The sequence below is a fragment of the Lampetra fluviatilis genome, chromosome 59 (assembly GCF_964198595.1).
Source record: "Lampetra fluviatilis chromosome 59, kcLamFluv1.1, whole genome shotgun sequence".
In the NCBI taxonomy this organism is placed as follows: domain Eukaryota; kingdom Metazoa; phylum Chordata; class Hyperoartia; order Petromyzontiformes; family Petromyzontidae; genus Lampetra; species Lampetra fluviatilis.
The window spans coordinates 5,105,977-5,129,998 of record NC_136333.1 but is presented as its reverse complement, the minus strand read 5'-3'; the positions used below and the strand labels follow the sequence as shown (position 1 = coordinate 5,129,998).

General features: G+C 57.5%; 1 protein-coding gene across 1 annotated transcript; it reads left to right on the top strand.

Annotated features, from left to right (window-relative positions):
* Window positions 1-22,928, top strand: LOC144950822 (uncharacterized). Its single transcript, XM_078880935.1, has 8 exons — window positions 1-222; window positions 6,000-8,008; window positions 8,493-8,566; window positions 8,893-9,041; window positions 11,676-11,735; window positions 13,164-13,255; window positions 13,715-13,897; window positions 21,534-22,928. Exons 1-8 carry the CDS (start codon window positions 132-134, stop codon window positions 21,642-21,644), a joined length of 2,769 nt encoding a protein of 922 aa, XP_078737061.1. The 5' UTR covers window positions 1-131; the 3' UTR covers window positions 21,645-22,928.
* Window positions 22,929-24,022: the final 1,094 nt, after the last annotated feature.

Below are 24,022 nucleotides of genomic sequence, written 5' to 3'. Positions count from 1 at the left end.
GGGGACACGGAGGCGTCCTTCGAGGAGTCGTTCCCTGCGTGCCTGCCACGTGGTGTCCCGTGCCGCGTGGTGTCCCGTGCCGCGTGGACCCCCCCACTCACGCCGCCAAGTCCCCGGCGCTCGTGTGGGCGATGGGACCCCCTCGGTCACCGCTCGCGCAGCGGCGGAGGAGGAGGAGGCCGATGCTGGTGATGCTGGCGCTGTGCGTGGCGATGCAGTGCGGTGAGTGGAGGAGGCACACATACACACACACACACGGGTGCGTGCGTGGGTGCGTGGGTGGGTGCGTGCGTGGGTTCGTGGGTGGGTGCGTGCGTGGGTGCGTGGGTTCGTGGGTGGGTGCGTGGGTAGGTGCGTACGTGGGTGCGTGCGTGCGTGGGTGCGTGCGTGGGTTCGTGGGTGGGTGGGTGCGTGGGTTCGTGGGTGGGTGCATGCGTGGGTGCGTGGGTGGGTGTGTGGGTTCGTGCGTGGGTGCATGGGTGCGTTCGTGGGTGAGTTCGTGGGTGCGTGGGTTCGTGGGTGGGTGTGTGGGTTCATGGGTGGGTGCGTGGGTGTGTGCGTGGGTGTGTGGGTGTGTGTGTGGGTGGGTGCGTGAGTGGGTGCGTGCGTGGGTTCGTGGGTTCGTGGGTGGGTGCGTGGGTTCGTGGGTGGGTGGGTGCCTGGGTGGGTGCGTGGGTTCGTTGGTGGGTGCGTGGGTTCGTGGGTGGGTGCGTGGGTGGGTGCGTGGGTGGGTGCGTGGGTGCGTGGGTGGGTTCGTGGGTGGGTGGGTGCGTGCGTGGGTTCGTGGGTGCCTGGGTGCGTGCGTGGGTTCGTGGGTAGGTTCGTGGGTGGGTGCGTGGGTGTGTGGGTGGGTGCGTGGGTGGGTGCGTGGGTGGGTGCGTGGGTGGGTTCGTGGGTGGGTGCGTGGGTGCGTGCGTGGGTTCGTGGGTGGGTGGGTGCGTGGGTTTATGGGTGGGTGCGTGGGTGCGGGGTGGGTGCGTGGGTGGGTGCGTGAGTTCGTGGGTGCGTGAGTTCGTGGGTGCGTGGGTTCGTGTGTGGGTGCGTAAGTTCGTGGGTGGTTGCGTGGGTGTGTGGGTGGGTGCGTGGGTGGGTGCGTGGGTGGGTGCGTGGGTGGGTTCGTGGGTGGGTGCGTGGGTGCATGCGTGGGTTCGTGGGTGGGTGGGTGCGTGGGTTCATGGGTGGGTGCGTGGGTGTGTGGGTGGGTGCGTGGGTGCGGGGTGGGTGCGTGGGTGCGTGGGTGGGTGCGTGAGTTCGTGGGTGCGTGAGTTCGTGGGTGCGTGGGTTCGTGCGTGGGTGCGTAAGTTCGTGCGTGGGTGCGTGGGTGCATTTGTGCGTCCGCGTTGGGGCAATTCCTGTTTCCGAGCAGCTGTTGAGGCCGGCACAGCGCACGAGTGGGGGGTGGTGGTGTGGCTGACGCCCGGATGCACCTCCTTTGTCTCCCCACTGACGATGTCTTTGCGCATTGGTCCAGAGAACCCTCGTCACTGATGGTAGCTGCGGCCGGGAATTGAACTCGGGCCGCCGGGTTCAAAGAACGGCGTGCTAACCACTGCACCACCGCTCCCACTTACCCCAACAGTCAATGTAGGCTACACTAGGGGCCTTTGTGTGTGAGTGTGCATCTCTGTGTGTGTGCATTTCTGTGTGTGTGTGCATCTCTGTGTGTGTGCATCTCTGTGGGTGTGTGCATCTGTTTTTGTGTGTGTGTGACTCTCTGTGTGTGTGTGTGCATCTGTTTGTGTGTGCATCTCTGTGTGTGTGTGCATCTCTGTGTGTGTGTATGCATCTGTGTGTGTGTGCATCTCTGTGTGTGTGTATGCATCTGTGTGTGTGTGTGCATCTCTGTGTGAGTGTATCTCTGTGTGTGTGTGCATCTGTGTGTGTGTGTGTGTATCTGTTTGTGTGTGTATGTGTGTGTGCATCTCTGTGTGTGTGCATCTGTTTGTGTGTGTGTGTGCATCTGAGTGTGTGTGTATGCATCTCTGTGTGTGTGTGCATCTCTGTGTGAGTGTATCTCTGTGTGTGTGTGCATCTGTGTGTGTGTGTGTGCATCTGTTTGTGTGTGTATGTGTGTGTGCATCTCTGTCTGTGTGTGTGTGTGCATCTGTTTGTGTGTGTGTGTGTGCATCTCTGTGTGTGTGTGAGTCTACGGGTGTCTATGTGAGTCTACGGGTCTCTATGTGAGTCTACGGGTCCTCTGTGTGAGTCTACGGGTTTCTGTCAGGCTAAGGGTATCTATGTGATTCTATGAGTCTCGGTGTAAATCTACGGATTTATATTCTTTGTATGGCTGATGTTGATGTTGGAAAATCCAGTTGTAATAATAATTGGTATTTCTATTATTTGCGCGATACCTAAGTGACACTTGAGTGACAGCGTCGCTGTAGCCAGCGTCTATCAACCCATAGAGAGAGACCCATAGACTCACACAGAGACCCATAGACTCACACAGAGACCTATAGACTCACACAGAGACCTATAGACTCACACAGAGACCCATAGACTCACACAGAGACCTATATACTCCCACAGAGACCCATAGACTCACACAGAGACCCGTAGACTCACACAGAGACCTATAGACTCACACAGAGACCCATAGACTCACACAGAGACCCATAGACTCACACAGAGACCCATAGCCTCACACAGAGACCCATAGACTCACACAGAGACCCATAGCCTCACACAGAGACCCATAGACTCACACAGAGACCCATAGACTCACACATAGACCCATAGACTCACACAGAGACCCATAGACTCACACAGAGACTTTTAGACTCACACAGAGACCTATAAACTCACACATAAACCCATAGACTCACACAGAGACCCATAGACTCACACAGAGACCCATAGACTCACACAGAGACCCATAGCCTCACACAGAGACCCATAGACTCACATAGAGACCCATAGACTCACACAGAGACCCATAGACTCACCCAGAGACCCATAGCCTCACACAGAGACCCATAGACTCACACAGAGACCCATAGCCTCACACAGAGACCCATAGACTCACACAGAGACCCATAGACTCACACAGAGACCCATAGACTCACCCAGAGACCCATAGCTTCACACAGAGACCCATAGACTCACACAGAGACCCATAGCCTCACACAGAGACCCATAGACTCACACAGAGACCCATAGACTCACACAGAGACCCATAGACTCACACAAACACCCATAGACTAACCCAGACCCATAGACTCACACAGAGACCCATAGACTCACACAGAGACCCATAGACTCACATAAACACCCATAGACTAACCCAGACCCATAGACTCACACAGAGACCCATAGACTCACAAAGAGACCCATAGACTCACACAGAGACCCATAGACTCACACAGAGACCCATAGACTCACACAAACACCCATAGACTAACCCAGACCCATAGGCTCACACAGAGACCCATAGACTCACACAAAGACCCATAGCCTCACACAGAGACCCATAGACTCACACAGAGACCCATAGACTCACACAGAGACCCATAGACTTACACAGAGACCCATAGACTCACACAGAGACCTATAGACTCACACAGAGACCCATAGCCTCACACAGAGACCCATAGACTCACATAGAGACCCATAGACTCACACAGAGACCCATAGACTCACCCAGAGACCCATAGCCTCACACAGAGACCCATAGACTCACACAGAGACCCATAGCCTCACACAGAGACCCATAGACTCACACAGAGACCCATAGACTCACACAGAGACCCATAGACTCACCCAGAGACCCATAGCCTCACACAGAGACCCATAGACTCACACAGAGACCCGTAGACTCACACAGGGACCCATAGACTCACACAGAGACCCATAGACTCACACAGAGACCCATAGCCTCACACAGAGACCCATAGACTCACACAGAGACCCATAGACGTACACAGAGACCCATAAACTCATACAGAGACCCATAGACTCACACAGAGACCCATAGACTCACACAGAGACCCATAGACTCACACAAACACCCATAGACTAACCCAGACCCATAGACTCACACAGAGACCCATAGACTCACACAGAGACCCATATACTCACAAAGAGACCCATAGACTCACACAGAGACCCATAGACTCACACAGAGACCCATAGACTCACACAAACACCCATAGACTAACCCAGACCCATAGACTCACACAGAGACCCATAGACTCACACAGAGACCCATAGCCTCACACAGAGACCCATAGACTCACACAGAGACCCATAGACTCACACAGAGACCCATAGACTCACACAAACACCCATAGACTAACCCAGACCCATAGACTCACACAGAGACCCATAGACTCACACAGAGACCCATAGACTCACACAGAGACCCATAGACTCACACAAACACCCATAGACTAACCCAGACCCATAGACTCACACAGAGACCCATAGACCCACACAGAGACCCATAGCCTCACACAGAGACCCATAGACTCACACAGAGACCCATAGACTCACACAGAGACCCATAGACTCACACAAACACCCATAGACTAACCCAGACCCATAGACTCACACAGAGACCCATAGACTCACACAGAGACCCATAGACTCACACAAACACCCATAGACTAACCCAGACCCATAGACTCACACAGAGACCCATAGACTCACAAAGAGACCCATAGACTCACACAGAGACCCATAGACTCACACAGAGACCCATAGACTCACACAAACACCCATAGACTAACCCAGACCCATAGACTCACACAGAGACCCATAGACTCACACAGAGACCCATAGACTCACACAGAGACCCATAGACTCACACAAACACCCATAGACTAACCCAGACCCATAGACTCACACAGAGACCCATAGACTCACACAGAGACCCATAGACTCACACAAACACCCATAGACTAACCCAGACCCATAGACTCACACAGAGACCCATAGACTCACACAGAGACCCATAGACTCACACAGAGCCCCATAGACTCACACAAACACCCATAGACTAACCCAGACCCATAGACTCACACAGAGACCCATAGACTCACACAGAGACCCATAGACTCACACAAACACCCATAGACTAACCCAGACCCATAGACTCACACAGAGACCCATAGACTCACACAGAGACCCATAGACTCACACAGAGACCTATAGACTTACATCGGTGGTTATCATGATGATAACCACCGATGATGATGACGTCACCACGACGTCACCGTGCCGCTCTTCTGCGGCCCGAGTGTTCTCGGCAGGGACGAGGGGGGGGGGGCTGTGCGCGAGCGCGGTGGATCGCGGGTGGTGGAGGGGGGCGGGGTATCCCCCACGCCCCCCCCACCCCCCACCACCCGCCACCTCACTCCCCCGAGATCTCAGCAGCAATTGGAATTTCATTGAAATTTAGCGGTGAAAATGCATTCAATGTCGCGTTGTTATCACGATGATAACCACCACCACCGCCGCTACCACCTTCATCACCACCATCATCATCATCACCACCATTACCACCACCATCATCACCATCACCACCATCATCATCATCACCATCATCACCACCACCACCACTACCACCTTCATCACCACCACCATCATCACCATCATCATCATCATCACCACCATCACCACCACCATCATCATCACCATCATCACCACCACCACCACCACCATCATCATCACCACCACTACCACCTTCATCACCACCATCATCATCATCACCACCATCACCACCACCATCATTATCACCATCATCATCACCACCACCACCATCATCACTACCGCCAATACTACCAAACCACCACCATCATCATCATCACCATCACCCCCATCATCATCATCATCACCACCACCATCCCCACCACCCTCATCACCACCATCATCATCACCACCACCGCTGTGGTTGGAGCCGACACCCGGCTTGGAACGCCGCCAGCTCTGAGCGGAGGTGGCTGCGCGACCTCTGACCCCCCGCACCGCGCGGCCGCCCCTCCTTTTGTTCCTTCCAGGGCTCGTGGGCGACTTCTGCGCCGCGGCGTCGACCACCGCGACCATGACGACCGCTGTCCCAGCCACGTCCCCGCCGCCAGGTGGTCACGTGACCACTGAGGGTCACGTGACCAACGCAGCGGCCTCCGACGAGGTGGCGGCGACCTCGTCGGACGCTCCGGGGGGCACCTCGTCGGACGCCGCTACGGACGCCGCTACGGACGCGCTCACCACCTCGTCCGCCACTGCGACAGACGCCCCGCCCCATACTGCTGCAGACCCCTCGTCGGACGGCCTTTCCGATGCCTCTTCGGACAAGCTCAGCGAGTTGTCCGACACCTCATCGGACACTCCCGTAGGCACCTCGTCGGATACCACCACTACGGACGGATCGTCGGCCACCCTTACAGGAGACACCTTCTTGAACACCGCTACGGACGCCTCAACCGATGTCGACACCTCGTCGGATATGCCCGGCTCATCGTCGGACACCTTGCCAACCGCGCCACGCCCAAATCTCCCGGCTGGAATCGGTGTGGGCGGCGGCGGTGACGACGATGATGAGGCGGAGGAGGGCGATTCGACGATTAATTCGGCAGCCCAGATTTCTCCGAGCCCCTCGCCGCCGCCGCCCGGCCTCGCGGCCACACGGGCCGGGGGCGACGCGACCTCGCCCGGCGTCGGAGGCCGGGGCCCGCGGGAGGGGGGCGGCTCCACTGATCCGACGGCGGCCGCCCTCCCCGCCCACTCCGCGTACGCGGAGGGCCTCTCCTCGGGGGACGCGGCCGCGGTTCTCGGCGCCGCCACGGCGAAGACGACCTCCTCCGTGGCGTCGGACGGGCGCCGCGCCGAGAGTTCGGAGGTCTCCGCCGAATTGTCGCCGCCGCCGCCGGTGGAAGAAGGAGGCGGCTCGGCCACCCTCCCCGACGAGGCGGCGCCGTCCGCGTCTCCCGCGGCCGCCGCGAGCGCACGGCCGTTCGAGCTGCAGCAGCAGCAGCAGGAGGAGTCGTCTGGGTTGTCCATCCTGGCCACGTCGTCGTCGTCGTCCTTGATTCCTTCCGACGCGCGGACGCGGGTGGCACCGATGGAGTCGATGTCGTCGGCTCCCACGGCGACGTCCCCACCGGAGGGGCCTTCGTCAGCGGTAGCGGCAATGACGGCGGTGGTGGAGTCATCGACCGCCTCCTCGTCAGCGACGTTCTCCTCCTCGTCGGTGACGACAACAGCAGCGCCTTCTTTAGGGGCCTCGTCGCTGGCGACGCTACCGCCAGACGCCTCGTTTGAGACGTCCTCTGTAGAGACCGCCTCCTCAGCAGTGGAGATGGTTTCAGAGGCCTCCTCCTCCTCCTCGTCGGTGATGTCCCTCTCGCCAGAAACCTCTTCATCGGCGACGTCTCCGGCGATGTCCCCTCTGCAGACGTCTTCGCCGGTGCTCTCCTCTTCAGCGCCACTCTCGTCGCCGACAACGGTGTCAGAGACATCATCGTCATCGTCGTCATCATCGTCATCATCGTCATCACCGTCATCATCATCATCATCGTCATTATCATCATCGTCACAATTATCATCGTCATCGTCGCCATCGTCACCATCGTCATCATCGTCATCACCATCATCGTCACCATCGTCATTATCATTATCGTCATCATCGTCACCATTATCATCGTCACCATCGTCATTATCATTATCGTCATCATTGTCACCAATATCATCGTCATCGTCGTTATCATCATCAACGGCGCCTTCGTTAGAGCCACCCGAAACCTCATCGGCGACTTCCGCTTTCGCGTTCACCTCGTCAGAGCCGTCTTCACTGGAGGCTCCGTCATCGGCGGTGGCATCCTCCTCCTCATCCTCCTCCTCCTCATCCTCCTCATCATCATCCTCCTCCTCATCCTCGTCGTCGTCGTCGGACTCCTCCTTCGAGCTCTTCGTGAGCTTCCGCGTTCTCAACCGCGTGTTCCTGCCGGCGCTGTTGGACCAGACGTCGCCAGAATTCCGAACTCTCGAGAAGGAGGTGACGGACGAGGTGAGAGCGTGCAAAGCGTGGGCGGGGGGTGGGGCGGGGGGGGGAGGGGCGGCCCACTGAAGTAGATTTCACAGAACTGCTTCTGAGAGTTCGGCACAGGTGCATCATCGTCGTCATCGTCATCTCTTCGTGTTCCAAATGTTTAATCAGTGCAATGCGCAATTATTGAAACTCTAAGCTTCATTGATGATTACAAAAAAGTTTTGTGTGCGGGGGAGCGGTGGCTTAGTGGTTAGCGCACCGCGCGACCAATATTAGTGGAGGATATATGAATGGTTCCTGGGCCTCCCCTAGGTCAACTCGGCCTTAAAATTAGTACCTGATGCAGTGTGTAGCACTGGGGAGACAAAGGCGGCCGGGCGTGGTGTTGGCCACCCACCCCCTCGTGTACCATTCTGGCCTTCATAGATGCTCGCTAACAGTTCTTGCCCCGATAATCTGTTAAGGCTATATGGGGGATCTTTGTCTTTGCGTGATGGAACAGCTGGATGCCCAATTAAACTGCAGCTCCTGTCTGCTACGGAGTTTCTACCTGGGCAGCCAAGTCAGCAGTTTTTGGTGAGTTACCATCACCACCACCACCATCACCATCACCACCACTACCGGCGCTACCAGCGATACCACTGGCACCACCATCACTCCCATCACCACCACCACCGCCATGAGCACCATCAGCCCTGCCACCACCACCACCATCATCATCATGATCATCACCAACACCACCACCATCGGCACCATCATCACCGCCATGACCACCGCTATTACCACCACCACCACCGACACCAACACCGACACCATCACCACGTGTCCCTATCAAAGTCCCCCCCCACCACCACCACCCACCGGTTGCGCCGCCACCGCCGCCTGCTCGTCCCCCGCCGCAGGCAGGGCTCGGTGAAGGTGGCCGTGAGTGTGCGGCTGCGCGCGCCGCTGCCGCCCGGCGTCGACTTCACCAGCGAGTTCTTCCGGCGCACCGCGGATGGCTCGCAGCTCGGCGGACTCGCCCTCGACCCCGCGTCCGTCCGCTTCTCCGGTACTCACTCGCTTATAATCACCGTGACATGAGGTCACGGTGGGCCCTCCTCAATCTTGTCATGTCCTTGACCGCACGCTATTGCCCTTCTCCCGTACCCACTCGCTCCCCTTCTACGGGACACGAGGTCACGTGGGCCCTACTCAATCTTGTCCTGTCCTTGCCCGCACGCTGTTGTCCTTCTCCCGTAACCACTCGCTCCTCTTGTACGGGACGCGAGGTCACGGTGGGCCCTCCTCAATGTTGTCATGTCCTTGACCGCACGCTATTGCCCTTCTCCCGTACCCACTCGCTCCCCTTCTACGGGACACGAGGTCACGTGGGCCCGACTCAATCTTGTCCTGTCCTTGTCCTTCTCCCGTACTCACTCGCTCCTCTTGTACGGGACACGAGGTCACGTGGGCCCTACTCAATCTTGTCCTGTCCTTGCCCGCACACTGTTGTCCTTCTCCCATACTTACTCGCTCGTCTTCTACGGGACACAAGGTCACGTGGGCCCTACTCAATCTTGTCATGTCCTTGCCCGCATGCTGTTGTCCTTCACCCATACCCACTCGCTCCACTTGTACAGGACACGAGGTCACGGTGGCCCCTACTCAATCTTGTCCTGTCCTTGCCCGCATTCTGTTCCCCATCTCCCGTACCCACTCTCTCCTCTTGTACAGGACACGAGGTCACGGTGGGCCCTACTCAATCTTGTCCTGTCCTTGCCCGCAATCTATTCCCCTTTTCCCGTACCCACTCTCTCCTCTTGTACAGGACACGAGGTCACGGTGGGCCCTACTCAATCTTGTCCTGTCCTTGCCCGCAATCTATTCCCCTTCTCCCGTACCCACTCGCTCCTCTTCTACGGGACACGAGGTCATGGTGGGCCCTACTCAATCTTGTCCTGTCCTTGCCCGCACGCTGTTGCCCTTCTCTGATGGTGGAGGTAGCAGTTGATAGCGACGCCCAAGAGGTGGAAGCAACGAAAGCAGAATGCTGCCCACGGTTCATTTAAAATTGTCCTTTTAAATTTCTCCTCCTGCAAATGTAATTTCTTCTTTTTGCCGGAATATCTATTCGTTGAATCCTAGAGAAAAGAGAAAGTAAAAGATACCGTCTTCGCACGTTATCGTTGCAGCAACAACAACAAAATGACGATTTCCGTTTTGGCACCACTTCGAGCACAGGGGGATTGTGGGAAGGGCACGAAGTTGACCGCTGACGGTTATTTTCCCGACGCGGAGCAACAACGAGCGTCTCTGCGCCTCGCTGTCATAACATCCATAATGTCGGTCTTCTCTGGGTCAGATCGCGTAAATATAAATGTGTCGCTAAACCCACCGCCACCCGACACGGCCAATTAGTAAGGTTTGTCACGTAAACAGAACGTGCCAATTCGTTACTAGTAGAGCACATTGGTTGTGTGTTGGAGAGCAAATCCACAACATTCACGATTTGATTACGACGTTTCGCCAGTAATTACAACTGGCATCATCAGGCGACAGCCAGATTAGTGGCGAAATCCTCCTTGTTCTTCTTGGTTGCGAAAGCCTACGTGTTGAGCTGTCACAACAGACACTCTGACAAAAATCGAATACAAATTAAAGCAATCGGAGTCGCGAAGAGCCTTTTTTAAGTCCCGTCCTGAAGATTCGCCTCTTTAAGCGGCCCTTGATCCCCCTGCCGGCTACATTTGGCCGTCTACCCGGCAGGTTTTGTTTGTTAAGCCACTCCGCCGAGCCATCGTTGGTGGTGTCTCAGTGGGCTTTGACTGGTTAGATAATTTTTTGGTTTTGTTTTTTCAAGTGACTTATTTACCTTTCCTATACGTTCGTAGTATTTGTGGTCGTAACGTTCTGACCCCGTGTCCCGACTGGAACGCCTGTGATAAAGAGCTTCATAGCTCATCGGATTCCTCCTCCAGTGTAAACACATTCCTGCGGAGGGAGCTGGTAGGAACGTTGGGTTACTCGGTCAATGGCCAGGGTCAACGGCGGCGTGGTGTATTCCGCAAAAATGGCCGACTGTGAGGGCGGGCACAAGCCGGCGTGAGTAGGTTAAACGTTGAGTTTTATAAGGGCACCACGGGGTGACCAGCCCCTCCCTACCCAGCCCCACCCCTCCCACCCCCCACCCAGCCCCACTCTCCCCACCCAGCCCTTCTCCACCCTCCTCACCCAGCCCCTCCCCACCCTCCCCACCCAGCCCCTCCCCACTCTGCCCACCCAGCCCCACCCCACCCTCCCCACCCAACCCCACCCTCCCCACCCAGCCCCTCCCCACCCTCCCCTCCCCATCCAGCCCCTCCCTCCCCACCCAGCCCCTCTCTGCACGACGGACACAATAATCCCCTGTGGGCTGGTGTAACCAGGATGTTCCTACCAGCAATAAATATTCGGATATGTTCTTCTCTCCATACACGATGGCTCATTTCTAGCTATGGATGGAATACGCCTTCCTTACAAATGTGAATTATTATTATTATTATGACAAATACACAAAAATATATAAAAATGACCGCCGTGGTTGTGTGAATGTGACGTGTCGCTTCATCTGTCTCCCTCCCAACAACAACAACCACAACCACAACAACAACAACCACAACAACAACCACAACAACCACAACAACAACAACCACAACAACAACAGAGTCGGCGTTGTCATCGTCAGCTACGACGGACTCGGCGATGTTCGTGGACGAGTTTGCCGGTGAGCGCACGTGGTGGCCGCACGTCGCGGGCGATCCCTTACGGCGGTTCTAGACTGATCGGGGGTTCTACTGACCCAGTGGGGGTTCTAGACCCATCGGTGGTTCTAGACCCATTGGTGGTTCTAAACCCATTGGTGGTTCTAGACCCATTGGTGGTTCTACCGACCCATTGGTGATTCTAGACCCATTAGTAGTTCTAGACCCATTGGTGGTTCTAGATCCATTGGTGGTTCTAGACCCATCGGTGGTTCTAGACCCATTGGTGGTTCTAAACCCATTGGTGGTTCTAGACCCATTGGTGGTTCTAGACCCATTGGTGGCTCTAGACCCATTGGTGGTTCTAAACCCATTGGTGGTTCTAAACCCATTGGTGGCTCTAGACCCATTGGTGGTTCTAGACCCATTGGTGGCTCTAGACCCATTGGTGGCTCTAGACCCATTGGTGGTTCTAAACCCATTGGTGGTTCTAAACCCATTGGTGGCTCTAGACCCATTGGTGGTTCTAGACCCATCGGGGGTTCTAGACCCATTGGTGGTTCTAGACCCATCGGGAGTTCTAGACCCATTGGTGGTTCTAAACCCATTGGTGGTTCTAAACCCATTGGTGGCTCTAGACCCATTGGTGGTCCTAGACCCATCGGGAGTTCTAGACCCATCGGGGGTTCTAGACCCATTGGTGGTTCTAGACACATTGGTGGTTCTAGACCCATTGGTGGTTCTAGACCCATTGGTCGCTCTAGACCCATTGGTGGTTCTAGACCCATCGGGGGTTCTAGACCCATTGGTGGTTCTAGACCCATCGAGGGTTCTAGACCCATTGGTGGTTCTAGACCCATTGGTGGTTCTAGACCCATTGGTGGCTCTAGACCCATTGGTGGTTCTAAACCCATTGGTGGCTCTAGACCCATTGGTGGCTCTAGACCCATTGGTGGCTCTAGACCCATTGGTGGTTCTAGACCCATTGCTGGTTCTAGACCCATTGGTGGTTCTAGACCCATTGGTGGTTCTAGACCCATTGGTCGCTCTAGACCCATTGGTGGTTCTAGACCCATTGGTGGCTCTAGACCCATTGGTGGTTCTACTGACCCATTGGTGGTTCTAGACCCATTGGTGGCTCTAGACCCATTGCTGGTTCTACTGACCCATTGGTGGTTCTAGACCCATTGGTGGCTCTAGACCCATTGCTGGTTCTAGACCCATTGGTGGTTCTAGACCCATTGGTGGCTCTAGACCCATTGGTGGTTCTAGACCCATTGGTGGCTCTAGACCCATTGGTGGTTCTACTGACCCATTGGCGCCCGGACACCGCGTGGATCGGCCCCACAACAACCCATGAATTCTCGGTGCACCTCCGACCCCCACCCCCCTCTCACCTCACCCCCCCCCCACCTGCCCCCACCACCCAACCCCGTTTCCCCATCTCACAGATTCCCCCACGGCGCTGCCGGCCTGGGCCATCTCGCTCATCGCGCTCACGAGCATCGTGGCTTTCCTCAACGTCGTCATGTTCATCGGCGGGGTGAGTGGGCGGGCGGATGGGGGACATGGTGGGGGGGGGGGGTGCAGTGAGTCGGCGTCCCTGGGGGCTACATAACCTGAGTTCGATTCCCGCTCACGGCCAACGCCAACGCCGGTGACGATGATCTCAAACAATCAACGCACCTTCCGCTGTTTCGGCTTTTTGCGTTGTCGGCGGTGAGCGGTGGCGCCGTGGTTATCACCCTGCGCTGTGAGAGTCGATTCCTGACCCGAGTTCGATTCCTGACCGTAGCTAGCGTCAGTGGCCGGTGCTCTCAGAACGGCTTCCTGGGACTGCCCACAGTCGGCTCAGCCTCAAATGAGTACCCGGTGCGCTGGGGAGACAAAGGCGTCGTGCGCCGTGCCGGCCTTCGAAGGTGCTGCCGCTCGCTAACGGCACTTGCCCCTACAGTCCGCTGAGGCTACATGGCGGGGGGGGGGGACCTTTGTCTTTGTGCAGGCGGTGTACATGGTGCGTCGGTGCGGGTGCCGTGCGTGGCGCGCCGAGGCCTACTACCCGGCCGAGTACAAGAGCTCCTACGCCATGTACGGCTCGGCCACGGCACCCACGGCATCATCGCCACCGCCGCCGCCACCGCCGCCGCCACCGCCTCTTGGCAAGGGATTCCTGGGGCCCGGAGAGGTGAGAGCCACGGCACGCGCAGCGCGCAGCCCCCACGACGACTCCAACTCGGGTCGCCGGGTTCGTAGCGCAGGGGACGGTGCCCGCGACACGCACACGCACGGGCAGAGAGAGAGAGACGCAGGCACGCACACGCAGAGACATACACACACACACCAACAGAGAGAAACACACACAGACACAACAACCGCCATTCGCCACTAAGTGGCGGTGACGTCACCACGAAGCTTGTGCCAGGCCAAGTGCACCTTGAGGCCACGTGAAGTGTCGAACGCCCGCTGGCAGGAGGTCACGGGGCAGACCCAGCAGGTGCCACGGGTCGACTGACTGAGATGACCGAGATGATTGGCTGATGCACCACCTGTGCCCCCTACTGTGCCAACTTGCTGTGCTTTAGCCACCCGGCGCTCCGCTCGTTGTTTTGAGCGTCGCGCCTCCGCCCTCCGTTGTTGCTGGAGGGCGACTGCCTCCAACTGCCCAGTAGCAGCGTCCTTCACGAGCCTCCTCCACAGAGGCCGATCTTGACACCGCTGGTACCAATCATCGGCAAGTCAACTCAGCTCCACGTCCTCCTGTGTCACATCACTCCATCTCTTCTCACACACACGCACACACACACGCACGAGCCGGAGACTGGGCACGGGTGACTCAAGCAGCTGACCCCCTACAGTCCCGGGGTGGGGAACCTTTTTCCTGCCAAGTGCCATTTGGATATTGATAACATCATTCGCGGGCCATACAAAATTATCAACTTAAAAATTAGCCCGTTATATTTGGTCAAACATTTAATGAACTCACCCCTAATGCGATGGGCTGGAACTGCTTCTCTTTGGCGAGGCGTGTGATGTTAGCTGGTGTTGATGATGTTGCTGCTTTTCCAAGTTTGCTCCGAGAATTATTGAATTTCGAGTCCCGCCTGCGGTTGCCTTGGCAGGGCCAGACACCAAATTATTTCGCGGGCCCTACACGGCCCGCGGGCCAGACGTTCCCCACCCCTGCCCTAAGGTGACGTCCCAACCGGAGCCGTCTCAAAGCGAATGATGGCCCCACGTGGACAGAGAGGTGGAGGGGTGAGAGGTCATAGCGGGCGCCCGAGAGAGACGATCGGATAGGTTCAAGACTTCATTGATGTGCCATCTCCGTCACCATCCGTAGTGCGGATCAACTGGCACGTACCCAGCTCCTCCTTTCGGCCCTGTTGCATTCTGGGATCGCGAGAGGCGGCAGCTCGGGGTTGGGTGAAGGGTCTCCTCCATCCAGCAGTGGACGGATCACGGCTGATGATGGCGATGATGGATACGTTAGAGAGCCCATTGGTGTGGCGTCCACGCGTCTTTCTCAGAACGCTGAGCGGAGTTGACCCTGGATGGTGTTCGGGAAACCCACGGGTCAGCGTGGGTAACAGGTGCTATAGGCTGCCGCGGGACGACGATTCACCACTCGGCTGCTCCTGGTGGCACAATCGCCTGGCTCACACAGAGACCCTAGAGACCCATAGACTCACCCAGACCCATAGACTCACACAGAGACCCTAGAGACCCATAGACTCACCCAGACCCATAGACTCACACAGAGACCCTAGAGACCCATAGACTCACCCAGACCCATAGACTCACACAGAGACCCATAGACTCACACAGAGACCCATAGACTCACACTGAGACCCATAGACTCACACAGACCCATAGACTCACACAGACCCATAGACTCACACAGAGACCCATAGACTCACACAGAGCCCCAGAGACTCACACAGAGACCCATAGACTCACACAGAGACCCATAGACTCATACAGAGCCCCAGAAACTCACACAGAGACCCAGAGACTCACACAGAGACCCATAGACTCACACAGAGACCCTAGAGACCCATAGATTCACCCAGACCCATAGACTCACACAGAGACCCATAGACTCACACAGAGACCCATAGACTCACACTGAGACCCATAGACTCACACAGACCCATATACTCACACAGAGACCCATAGACTCACACAGAGACCCATAGACTCACACAGATCCCCAGAGACACACAAATAGACCCATAGATTCACACGGAGACCCAGAGACTCACACAGAGACCCATAGACTCACCCAGACTCATAGACTCACACTGGGACCCATAGACTCACAGAGAGACCCAGAGACTCACACAGAAACCCAGAGACTCACACAGAGACCCATAGACTCACACAGAGACCCATAGACTCACACAGAGACTCATAGACTCACACAGAGACCCTAGACTCACACAGAGCCCCAGAGATTCACACAGAGACCCAGAGACTCACACAGAGACCCATAGACGCACACAGAGACCCTAGAGACCCATAGACTCACTCAGACCCATAGACTCACACAGAGACCCATAGACTCACACAGAGACCCATAGACTCACCCAGACCCATAGACTCACACAGAGACCCATAGACTCACACAGAGACCCATATACTCACACAGAGACCCACAGACTCACACAGAGACCTATAGACTCACACAGAGACCCATAGCCTCACACATAGACTCATAGACTAATCCAAACTCATATACTCACACAGAGACCCATAGATTCACACAGATACCTACAGACTCACACTGGGACCCACAAACTCACACAGAGATCCATAGACTCACACAGAGCCCCAGAGACTCACACAGAGCCCCAGAGACTCACACAGAGCCCCAGAGACTCACACAGAGACCCATAGACTCACACATAGACCCACAAACTCACACGGAGACCCATGGACTCCTCCTCGTCGCCACCGCCGTGCCCACTGCACCTCCCACGCGGCTGCTGCGGCGAGGACGACGTCTTTGCCACGCTCGCTACGCGGCAAACTCCGCCACTCTGTTGGCGTTTTTAGCCTCCCTCCCTCCCCCTGCCTCCCCCTGCCTCCTCCTGCCTCCCCCTGCCTCCCTCCCCCTGCCTCCCCCTGCCTCCCCCTGCCTCCCCCTGCCTCCCCCTGCCTCCCCCTGCCTCCCCCTGCCTCCCCCTCCCTCACCCTCCCCCTGCCTCCCCCTGCCTCCCCCTGCCTCCCCCTGCCTCCCCCTGCCTCCCTCCCCCTGCCTCCCCCTGCCTCCCCCTGCCTCCCCCTCCCTCACCCTCACCCTCCCCCTGCCTCCCCCTGCCCCCCCCTGCCTCCCTCCCCCTGCCTCCCCCTGCCTCCCCCTGCCTCACCCTCCCCCTGCCTCCCCCTGCCTCCCCCTGCCTCCCCCTGCCTCCCTCCCCCTGCCTCCCCCTGCCTCCCTCCCTGCCTCCCCCTGCCTCCCTCTCCCTGCCTCCCCCTGCCTCCCCCTGCCTCCCCCTGCATCCCTCCCCCTGCCTCCCCCTGCCTCCCCCTGCCTCCCCTTCCCTCACCCTCCCCCTGCCTCCCCCTGCCTCCCCCTGCCTCCCCCTGCCTCCCCCTCCCCCTGCCTCCCCCTGCCTCCCCCTGCCTCCCCCTGCCTCCCCCTGCCTCCCTCCCCCTGCCTCCCCCTGCCTCCCCCTGCCTCCCCCTCCCTCACCCTCCCCCTGCCTCCCCCTGCCTCCCCCTGCCTCCCCCTGGCCCCCCCTGCCTCCCCCTGCCTCCCCCTGCCTCCCCCTGCCTCACCCTCCCCCTGCCTCCCCCTGCCTCCCCCTCCCTCACCCTCCCCCTGCCTCCCCCTGCCTCCCCCTGCCTCCCCCTGCCTCCCCCTCCCTCACCCTCCCCCTGCCTCCCCCTGCCCCCCCCTGCCTCCCTCCCCCTGCCTCCCCCTGCCTCCCCCTGCCTCCCCCTGCCTCACCCTCCCCCTGCCTCCCCCTGCCTCCCCCTGCCTCCCCCTGCCTCCCCCTGCTTCACCCTCCCCCTGCCTCCCCCTGCCTCCCTCCCTGCCTCCCCCTGCCTCCCTCTGCCTCCCCCTGCCTCCCCCTGCCTCCCCCTGCCTCCCTCCGCCTGCCTCCCTCTGCCTCCCCCTGCCTCCCCCTGCCTCCCTCCCTGCCTCCCTTTGCCTCCCTCCCCCTGCCTCCCCCTGCCTCCCCCTGCCTCCCTCCCCCTGCCTCCCCCTGCCTCCCCCTGCCTCCCACCCCCTCCCTCCCCCTGCCTCCCCCTGCCTCCCTCCATGCGGCGCGCGTTGTTTTCTGAAAGTTCTTCCTCTTCGTCCTCTCCCCCCTTTTCCCTTTACGACGCCGGCGGTCTCGCCCGGGGAGGGCCTCCCTGCTGCCCAACAAGCGTGGCAGGCGCGAATTGGTGGTGGTGGTGGCCGTGGTGGTCGTGGTGGTGGTGGTGGTCGTGGTGGTGGTGGTGGTCGTGGTGGTGGTGGTGGTGGTTGTTAAACGTCGTTTACGACGGCCCTTCTCAGAGCCCGTTAACGGAATGGCTCCCACGGCGATGGACCGCGACCGCTTTTGCGACAGAGGAGCTGAGCGAATATTTGAATGAATGAAACAAACTCCAGCCGACGAACGCGGAGGGGCTCGGAGACTTCTGAACGATTTTTCGCGTTGTGCCACCTACCCACCACCACCACCACCCACCCACCACCACCACCACCCACCCACCCACCACCACCCACCCACCACCACCACCCACCCACCATCACCACCCACCCCACCACCACCACCCACCACCACCACCACCCACCACCACCCACCCCACCACCACCACCCACCCCACCACCACCACCCACCCACCACCACCGCCAACACCATGGGATCTGCTTGAAAGTTCGAGTCGATGGGGTGGTTCGAGCCAGGAAACAAAGAAACTCGTAGAAATAATAACTAGGGGGGGGGGTGGTGGTGGAGTGGTGGTGGGTGGGTGGTGGTGGTGGTGGGTGGGTGGTGGTGGTGGTGGTGGGTGGGTGGGTGGTGGTGGTGGTGGGTGGGTGGTGGTGGTGGGTGGGTGGGTGGTGGTGGTGGTGGGTGGTGGTGGTGGGTGGGGTGGTGGCTCAAGCCCCGCGCTGTTCACGTGGCCACCCGAGTTCGATTCCCGGCCACGGCTCAACATCTTGGCGTCCGAAAAGTTCTCTTCCGAGCAAGAAGTTCCAGGCGCCCTCCGTGCAAACCCAGCAGAGGATTGACAAAGCGTCTGCGCGTGAACGCGTCTGTGGGTGGGACACTCATTGTCACCCACTGCTAATGTGTGTGCACGGATAGCTACGTGGGAACTTTCGTGGATACTGGACGGACGAAAAAAAAAGTCCCGTAGATAAAAGTTTTTTTTTCTTTCAAGTTTAATTTATTAGGTATAGCCCTGTGAGCCATTCGGCCTTGAATCGGGTGCAACCGCAACAAACAAAAAAAAACTAAAATATGAACAAGAAAACATCTTAAAGTGACTGCTCGATCCGAGCTGTAGGTGCTGTGATACTTGAATTGTGTTTGTTACCGTTCGCTGGTGGTGAGACGATGACCATGTCTTGTCAGAGTGCGTGTTTGTTTACAAGTTCATCACAAGTTATGTGTGTGTGGTCAGTGCCGTAACGTATTCCTCGCAAAAGCGATCTGCTTGGTGTTTGAGCATCTTAACACCGCCCGTTTTATTGGCAAAAAGGGGGTTAAAAAACACCGATTCAGATTTCGATTTAAAGCTTTCGTGACTGCAGGGATTCATCTTCTTGGTTCTTTCGGTAAAGTCACGTAGAAGGGAAGTAATAAAATATTATGCAGGGATTCATCTTCTTGGTTCTTTCGGTAAAGTCACCACGTAGAAAGGGAAGTAATAAAAATAATACAAATAAAACATAATAAAATTATTCTCACGACGTTTCAGCCACAACGCAAGCAGCCGTCCTCAGGTGAAGACCAGGTCTGTCGAGGAGACAGCGTCTGAATGGTGTCTCCTCGACAGACCGAATCAGATGTTTCGTCGATTTGCATCTACTCGCGTTGAACTTCTTTCGCACCGTACGTAGCCAAGCGCGCTCATGGGCCTCGACTGAAATCTGCGTCGAGCGGCGCGAACCCACGGGCACAGCGGGAGTTTGGGGGCCATGCCCGAGACCGTCTGGCCGACGTGGAAGAGTAGGCCAAGCACAATGCGCGCTCTCTCTCCTCCCTTCTGCGATAAATTGCGGGGGTGTCCGCGCCTGTGACCTTGCGCCCCGAGCCAATGACCTTTGCCGCCGCACGAGCCAATCAGTGGCGAGGGTTGATGTGTGGGGGGGGGGGGGGGGGTGCAGCAACGGCTGCCCCCCTGCAGTGAGGGCCGCGTGTGCCCCCCCCCCCTCGCAGCCCCCCCCCCCCTACCCCTGTGGGGGGTGGGGGTGGGGGGGGAGGGGGCCCAGATTGATTGCTCGTTAAGGGTCGCCCGCGTGGAACGGCTGTCAATGAGCCGTCGGGTTTGTGTTCCGTTGTCGTGGCGACGGCCGGTGGCATCCAGGGCCCCCCCCCCACCGCTTTTGTGGAGCGCGACGGGTCCGGTTGCCGTGGCGATGACTCGACGCTGGTGGGGTGGGGGGAGGTGGGGGAGGGGGGGGGAGGTGGGGGGAGGGGGGGGGAGGTGGGGAGGGGTGGGGAGGTGGGGAGGGGTGGGGAGGTGGGGGGGAGGTGGGGAGGGTGGGAGGGGAAGTGGGAGGGGAGGGGAGGTGGGGGCAGGGAGGGGGGGGGGCGGGGAGAGAACCCCTCCCCCCACCCCCCCCCTCACTGTTTCCACCTCCACCGCATCCCAAACAAGACATTCAAAACAAACAAACAAAATCACTTTTGTGTGACTCAACGTGCAATGGCCCGCGGTGCGCGCCGTATCATCAAAGACAAAGATCCCCCGTGTAGCCTGTAACAGACTGTTGGGGGCAAGTGCTGTTAGCGAGTAGCACCTGCGAAGGCCGACACGGCACACGAGGGGGTGGGTGGCCAGCACCACGCCCGGCCGCCTTTGTCTCCCCAGTGGCGATGATCTTCACTCTGTCTGTTGTTGTTGTCGTTGTTGTCGTTGTTGTTGTCGTCGTTGTTGTCGTTGTTGTATCCTCAAATCTTGTAACAAAATTCTTACCTACTTCCCAATGTGGTATCGACTGCAAACTTGGGATTCAAATTCTTGGTTCTTTCGGTAAAGTCACTTAGAAGGGAAATAAGAATATTTTATTATTTATATTATTTTATTATTTCCCTTCTACGTGACTTTACCGAAAGAACCAAGAATAATATTTTTTGTATGTCATGTTTCGGCTTGGATCTAATTGCCCACGCTCAACTGACGTTGGCTGTAAATCACCAGAGCCCCCTTACGTTGTGGCAAGCTTCGGGGCCACTTCCTGGAGTCGTGGAGTTCTTCCATGACTACAACATTTCATAAAAGCGTGTTTTTGTTTTTTTAAAATCTGACTTATTTTTAAATCCTTTATATTAAGTTCGCTTGCTTGCTTAGGACCGTGCAAATCTTTCGGTCGTTTTTTAACCCACTTCCCGTGATCCATTCGAGCTGACATTTTGCACACAGACTCGTTGTGCGTGACAATTTTTTCCTAAATTTTACACTTTTAGGACAAAAATATTATATTTTAATTACCAATTGCTTAATGGTGGCAGGCAATCATCTGACCCATAGGTGGCAGCCATCTCAAGCCGAGGACGAGAGGACTCTAGCCGCCACGCATATAAAGGATTTATAGTGAAAAACTTTGTTTTTACGGGTTAATTTTTGGTTCGTTCCTCCTCCATCCTCCTGTGCAGATGTTTGAGAACGGAACGGCGCCGCTCTCCTACGTCACGTCTCCGTCGAGTCCCACATGTGACAGCTGCCCGCGGACGCACGCGCACGGCGCGCTGGCGGACAGACGATGAGACGACGGGATGGGGCACGCACTGACACACACGCACACGCACTGACACACACGCACACATGCACTGACACGCTGACACACACGCACACACGCACTGACACGCTGACACACACACACACACGCACTGACACACACGCACACCGATACGCGAACGCACTGGCACGCACACGCACTGACGCACACACACGCAACCTGACACACACACACATGCACATGCACGCACTGACACACATACACACACGCACTGACACGCGCGCACACCGATACGCAAACGCACTGACACACACACACCGATATGCGCACACACACACGCACGCACACCGATACGCGCACACACACGCACGCACTGACACACTCACGCACGCACACCGATACGCGCACACACAGGCACGCACACACACGCACGCACACCGATATGCGCACACGCACACACGCACACCGATACGCGCACGCGAACGCACAGACACACACACACGCACACCAATACGCGCACACACACGCACGCACCGACACACACACACACGCATGCACACCGATACGCGCACAACACGCGAACTCACTGACATGCACACACTGACACACACACACTGACACACACACACAGACGCACAGAGCCACCGACACACGGACGCAAGACGCAGGCAACGCGGATGTCGCAGACACAAAAAGAGAGACCGGGCACTGCACCACAGATGCTCACGAAGACAAAGATCCCCCGTACAGCCTCTCGCAGACTGTTGGGGCAAGTTCTGTTCGCGAGCACCTATGAAGGCCGGCAAGGCACGCAAGGAGGAGGGGGAGGGTGGGTGGGTGGCCAGCACCACTCACGACCGCCTTTGTCTCCCCAGCGCTGATGTTTTCCCCACAGCACCAGTGACTCATTTAAGGCTGAGCCGACTTAGGGGCAGTTCCAGGAGCTGTCCTGAAAGCGCCCAGTGCCATCTTAGCGACGGCACGGAATCAAACTCGGGTGGCGTGATAACCACGACACTACCGCTCCCCACTGACACGCGCACAAACCAAAACAAAGACCCCCCTCAACCATCACCCTCTGTATCCTGCACAGACTGTTGGGGCAGGTGCGGTTAATGAGCACCATCAACACACAAAGACCTCCTGTGTAGCCTTTAACTGGCCCGTCAGAAGGTCGTGCCGACTGTGAAGGCTGGCACGGCACACCAAGGGGGTGGTTCTTGCCAGCACCCCACTTCCAGCCGACCTTAGTATCTCCCCCGTACTGATGTGTACACACCGCACCAGATACTAGCTATTGGTAAATGATGTTGGTAGCTCGGGTGGCCGGGTTCGCAGCGCAGCGGCAATGACCACTGCACCACTGCTCCCATACAGACCCACACACACACACGTGGAGACACGGACTCACGGACTCACACACACACACACGTGGAGACACGGACACACACACACACGTGGAGACACGGACACACACACACGTGGAGACACGGACTCACACACACACGTGGAGACACGGACACACACACACAGACACGTGGAGACACGGACTCACACACACACGTGGAGACACGGACCCACAACACACAGACACGTGGAGACACGGACTCACACACACACACGTGGAGACACGGACCCACAACACAGACACGTGGAGACACGGACTCACACACACACACGTGGAGACACGGACCCACAACACAGACACGTGGAGACACGGACTCACACACACAGAGACACGGGAATGAAAAATGCAGGCGCGTGGGTTTTGGTGTCTTGACGCGGCTCCACTTGGCGGCGCGTGCTTAAGTTACCGACTCGGACACCGTCGCCCCCCCCCCCGCTGCACCCCCCCCACTGCACCCCCCCCCCCCACTGCACCCCCCCCCCCCCCCCCCCCCCCCATTGGCGTCTTGGCGATGCCCGACCGCCTCAAGTGGCAGCACGGGGGGGGGGGCGAAGGGAGGGAGGGGAGAGAGCCGCAGGTAGCGGCGAGTTGGCGCTGCCCGGCACAGGAGCCCCCACGATCTGCCCCCCCCCACACCGATCTGCCCCCCCCCCCCCCCCCGTTGCTCAACGTTGGGGTGCGGCCGCTGTCACGGAGGGACGTCCCCTGAGCTCGTGCTGGGCGACATCAAATAAGGTAAACAACAACAAAAACAACAATAAATAAACAACAACAAAAACAACAATAAATAACAACAAAAAGAACAACAATAAATAAACAACAACAAAAAGAACAATAAATAAACAGCAACAAAAACAACAGCAATAAAGAAACAACAACAAAAACAACAATAAATAAACAACAACAAAAACAGCAATAAATAAACAATAACAAAAACAACAACGATAAATAAACAACAACAATAAATAACAACAACAATACGGACCCCCACGCTGTAT